The sequence below is a fragment of the Hipposideros armiger genome, unplaced genomic scaffold, assembly GCF_001890085.2.
Source record: "Hipposideros armiger isolate ML-2016 unplaced genomic scaffold, ASM189008v1 scaffold_922, whole genome shotgun sequence".
Classification (NCBI taxonomy): Eukaryota; Metazoa; Chordata; class Mammalia; order Chiroptera; family Hipposideridae; genus Hipposideros; species Hipposideros armiger.
Window position 1 is genome coordinate 269,293 of NW_017732272.1, and position 5,269 is coordinate 274,561.

General features: G+C 36.3%; 1 protein-coding gene across 1 annotated transcript in view; it reads left to right on the forward strand.

Moving 5' to 3' along the window:
• LOC109375264 (C-type lectin domain family 12 member A-like) overlaps nucleotides 1-5,247 on the forward strand; it is a gene marked incomplete at its 5' end in the record, with an annotated part of 12,177 nt that extends 6,930 nt beyond the window's left edge. The window contains one exon of the mRNA XM_019630554.1: nucleotides 4,944-5,247. Within this exon, the coding sequence (XP_019486099.1) occupies nucleotides 4,944-5,140 (197 nt within the window). The remainder of the gene's footprint in view (nucleotides 1-4,943) is intronic.
• Between the last annotated feature and the right edge of the window lie 22 nt (nucleotides 5,248-5,269).

Consider the following 5,269-nt stretch of genomic DNA (forward strand, 5'->3'; position numbering starts at 1 on the left):
AAAAGAGAAAAAATGGAATTGCTTGTCCTGCCACAGGACCTCAGCCAGAACTGATATCCATGAGCTTAGAGAGTATTTGATCAACTGGAATGAAACCTTACAAAACATCATGTCTGACCAAGAGACACACTTTCTAGCATAAAGCTAAGGGAGTGAACAATTGACCATGGAATCCACTGGTCATGTCACAAACTGAAACAGCATAAAACTGAAGGTCAGATGGAGCAATGGAAAGGAGGACTAAGGGCTCGTTGAAAGCACAGCAGGAGAGCCAGCTCAGAGTTAATACTTCTGATAATGTGATGTCATCTTCTAAGAGGTAGTGTATGCTTTAAATCAATAGCCTTTATATGGCGCTGTGTCCTCAGTACGGAGAGTACGTGGGCGTGTAAACAAAGTGCAGAAGCAGGGCTGACCCCACCCTGCTCACCATCATCTCTGTCGACCAACGTGGGAATGAGCGCCTTCTCTCCCAGTAACTGAGTTCTGTGGCTTTAGAGAACCTGGTCTCTGAAGAACAAATACTGCCACCAGGTGTCACAACATCTCGTTGGATGCGTCACTGTCTTGGAATGAGCAAACGACTGATCAACCGGAGAAGGCAGGGCTGCTGTTAAACAGTAGGGATGAAGAAATATGTTTGGCATCCAATTGTCACTCCTGAGTACATCTTTATAACCCGTTGCCCATTTAGATGGTAAATAGACAAATTCAGCAGTCACTGCTTGAGAATGGTGTGACGAATGGGCTCAAACCCCAGGTAGGTGACTAAGATGAGCAGAGGTACTAATGGAGGGTGGGGGGCGATGGAGAATGAATAGTAGAGAAGGAAGGTAATGAGGATTGCTTGTGATCCTGAGCTCAGCTACAGCGCCAGGAGCTGCAATTCAGTTTCACACACCTTCCTCTTACAAGTTCACCCAAAGAAAAGAGACACACCTTCATCCTGGACTCACTCCGCCTCCATGAAGAAGTGGGTCTAGGCTGAGAATATTTGGGAAAATGACAGTGTTGAATATCAAACACTCCAATAAATGGAGCTGAATGTTTTGGATTTCTCATGAAAAAAATTAAACTTTATATCTACCTTATACTATACATAAACATTAATTCAAAATGAATCATAAAACCTAATATGAAAGTTCAAAATATAAAGATTCTATAAAACACAAGAGAATATTTTCATGGTTTTATAGTAGACAAAGATTTCATAAACAAGACTAAATAAATACCAATAATAAAAAATTAGAAATATTAGACTGTTATAAATAAGAATGTCACTAACAGAGTGAAAATGCAAGTCATAGCCTTGAAAAAGGTACGTGTTGGGTTTGTATTAATATAATACACACATATCTATATTTATGTAAGACATAATTAACTTCTACAAATCAATAATTTAAAAAACCCTCTAATTAAAAAAATGGGCAGAAAGATTGAAAAAAGCACTTCATGAAAAAGGATATTCAAATGGCCTAAAAACATAAACGTTGCTCAACATCATTATTCACCAGAAAAGAATTCAAAATAAAAATATAGTGAGGTACTATTATACCCACCAGAATGGCTAAACTTAAAGTCTGGCAGTACCGAAGGTTGACAGAAATGTGGAATGTGCTGGATTTTCTGTGGTCAAATTAGCATCAAAATTCCTAAGTCTGGGAAACAGATTTCCTAGAATTCCTTTCCCTCTTTAGGTCCTAATCAGAATTGGGCAATAAGGGGAACTCATGACATAACTGGAAGGCAAAATTGAAGCAGAGATCGTTACTTTCACAAGGTTGCTATAGTCGAACTAAATGACAGGTGGATGCTGAAGTGCCTGGCAGGCCTCAGATCATCATCTATCTCCTTCTCCACATCCAGTTCATCTTGCTGACTTCTTACCCTGTCAACCCACGTAGACCCAGGTCTATCAACAGGTACAAGGCTGCAGTCCTGCAGAAACTACTGCATTCTTGTGGAAGAATGCATCAAGTGATTTTATTGTATCCCCATGTTGTGAATGAATGTATTTTCACTTAGAAATGAGTCATCCAAGTTTTGGGATACTGTGTTTTTGTGAGGACAGTTTGCCTTTTTTTCCAAAATGAAATACATATAGTTACATAGAAAATAATCAAGGAATAATTTTTTCCTGTGCCCAAATGGCAAAGTGACACTTTGTTGCCTTACAGCTACCTCCACGACTGCCCCTGCCCCCAGCACTAATCCCTGACCTAATGAGATCTTGAGGGAGTGTCTTGGAATGCTGAGACCGGTGGAATGATATCTGTCAAGCTTCCTCTAGGGAGTGTCTCCGAATGCTGAGACCCGGTGGAATGATATTGATCATCTCCCTTTATTTGTACAGGACACGGCAGAATGGCGCTGTCCTGGGGGCTGTGCAGGCTGTATGAAGGCATAGTTGGATTACAATGGGAGCTGGTTAATGGAAAACAGCCTTAAGGCACATAGCACACGGATCTTGGAGTAATCCAGTTTCTCTTCCTTTGATTTTTTCTCAATAAAAGCCATAGGAACACCCGATTCCGGGCTCAGTCCTCTAGGTTGTGTCCCGTGGTCTCACTCTTATCTGACTTTTGTCTCTTGTTCTTATTCAATCTGCGTCGCCCATCTGGAGTCCCATTTGCCCTGCCACGCAGGATGTGACAACACTTTCTTTATAAGTGAAATCTCTTGACACTTGTGGGCGATTCTGAAATGAGATAAGTGACAATGCGTGGGGAACGCTGAGAAATTGTGCCATATTTCCTTAAAATTTTTTGTATTTCTGTGGTGTTGGTGGTCACTTATACTCTTTCATTTCTGATTTTATTTATCTGGGCCCTCTCTATTTTCTCCTTGATGAGTTTGGCTAAAGGTTTATGGTTTATTGATTTTGTTTATCTTTTCAAAGAACAATTCTTGGTTTCATTGATCTTTTCTATAGTTTATTAGATTATTGCATTTATTTCTGCTATGTTCTTTTATTTCCTTCCTTCTACTCACTTTGGGCTGGGTTCTTTTTCTACTTCCTTTAGATATAAGTTTAGATTGTTTATTTAAGATTTTTCTTATTTCTTGAGGTAGGCCTATATTGCTATAAATTTCCCACTTAGAACTACTTTGGCTGTGTACCATAGATTTTTTTTTGGTCATGTGTTTTTATTTTCATGTGTCTCAAGTATTTTTTTATTTCTTTCTTGGTCTCGCTGGTAACTCATTTATTATTCAGTAGTATGTTATTTTACACTCCATGTTTGTGTGTTTTTAAATTTTCCTCTTGTAGTTGTTTCTAGTGTCATTCCATTGTGATTGGAAAAGATGCTTGATATGATTTCAATCTTCTTAAATTTATTGATACTTGTTTTGTGGCCTGACATGTAGTCTAGGCTGGGAAATGTGCATGTGAGAAAAATGTATATTCTGCTGCTTTTGAATGAAATGTCCTAAAATATCATTTAAGTCCAGCTGGACTAATGTGTCATTTAAGGCCACTGTTTCCATGGGCCACAAGTTATTTTTGCAATTTTAGTTATTTCTAATATTTCCACCAAAATTGGGAGAGGATTTAGTTAGCTTATTAAATAAATAAAAGTAATATTTACTATTAGATAATTATGAACTTTTGGCTTGCAATTCATAAGGAGTTAAAATAATTGAGTAGCATTGCTATAATGAAAATTTTTATATTTTCATCTGTCTATTTTTATGATGAGCATTTTCTAAATTTTTATATCAATAAACAACAAAAAATACAAATTGTTGAAANAACCCTGAAATTCCTGCATTCTCACCACATGGGGCCAGACAGCAAATAGAAGCTTTGATTGGTTTTGTTTTGCTTTGTTCTGGTTGCTTTTTCCTTCAGATAGTAATAGTAGGTGTAGGAATATGGGTCAGAGAGACAAGGCAGCTCTGTTTGTGGTTTGCAATGATAGGACAGAATGAGGGATAAGATATGTACAATCAGAGGAGAAAAGGATATATAAAGATCTCATTTGGAGTAAAGGACTGGAGATAAAGGTAGCGGGTGTATCAGGGGAGAGTACAGATGGAATCTTGTTTTGAAAAAGTAGAATTTCCATGTGTTTATTTGTAATTATTGCTAATGGGAAGATAATCTATAGTGGGATGGAAACACAGTAGCTATTTTAAATTATCAAGAGATAATACTGAAATAAAAATTATATATGCATATTATATGTGCATTTAATTTATAATCATATATATATATATGATTCCCTTTTGTTTTTTGTTCTCAGTGTTGTTTTTGGGCTTGTTTCTGTTAAGGGGCTATAATCAATGACATCTGTATTATGTCACCGCAAATAGGAATTTTCAGTTTTGAAAATGGAATTAACTTATTTATTGATTGATGTTCATTATTAATTGACCTAAGTGTTGATACTACATTTTTTCCAAAGATAATATTTTTAAATTACAAGTTTGTTTTAATGTATAATCCCATCTTGTATTAGGGACAGGTAATTATTCAGAACTTCAGAGTAAAATCTCTGAAAAATGGCTAGAGAGATATGTCACTTAAAGATGATTGTTGAGCTTGAGGTATCATACATTAAGTTAATTCCTGGTTTTGGTGATCATGAAAAACATTTGAGGAGGACAGTGTCAAAGCTTCACTACTGAGCCAGTTAGATTGGAGAATCTAATGGAATTACACTATTCTAAATTACATTAGGTGTTAAGGAAGGGAGGGTATTAAGGAATATTTGCAAATATTACAGATGAGAAAAAGAGAATATTACAGATGAGGCAGAGAAAAATAAGGCAGAGTCTGACGTTGTGTATCTGTCAATAAAAATTAGTAACCTGGACACTGGATATTCTCAACAATGATTAAAATTTATTTTAGACCATGCAGACCCTCAGAACAACGATATGTTGGAAAAGTAATTTTTGTGTGTGAATATGTTTCAAATGTTTGACTTGCCAAGTGTAATTCTTTATTTTCTCTTTCAGGTTTACAGGAAATATAAATGACCTACGTGATAAAATATATTGTGGATTTATAAGTGCAACATATGTTTATTATGGCCAATGCACTGATAAAGCAAGATTTATATGTGAGAAGTTAGCTAATCCCGTGAAGACTGAGAGTATAGTAATGAATGAAGTACCAGAAGGAAAAATGTAGTTAGAGCAATTATTTTTCCTTAGCTATTATCCTGCAAGTAAAGGCAACTTTAGGGAACATAAATCTTGTGGACCACACAAATGGAATAAAGATGCTGTGAGACTAAATTCCTGCCTCTCTCCTAACAAT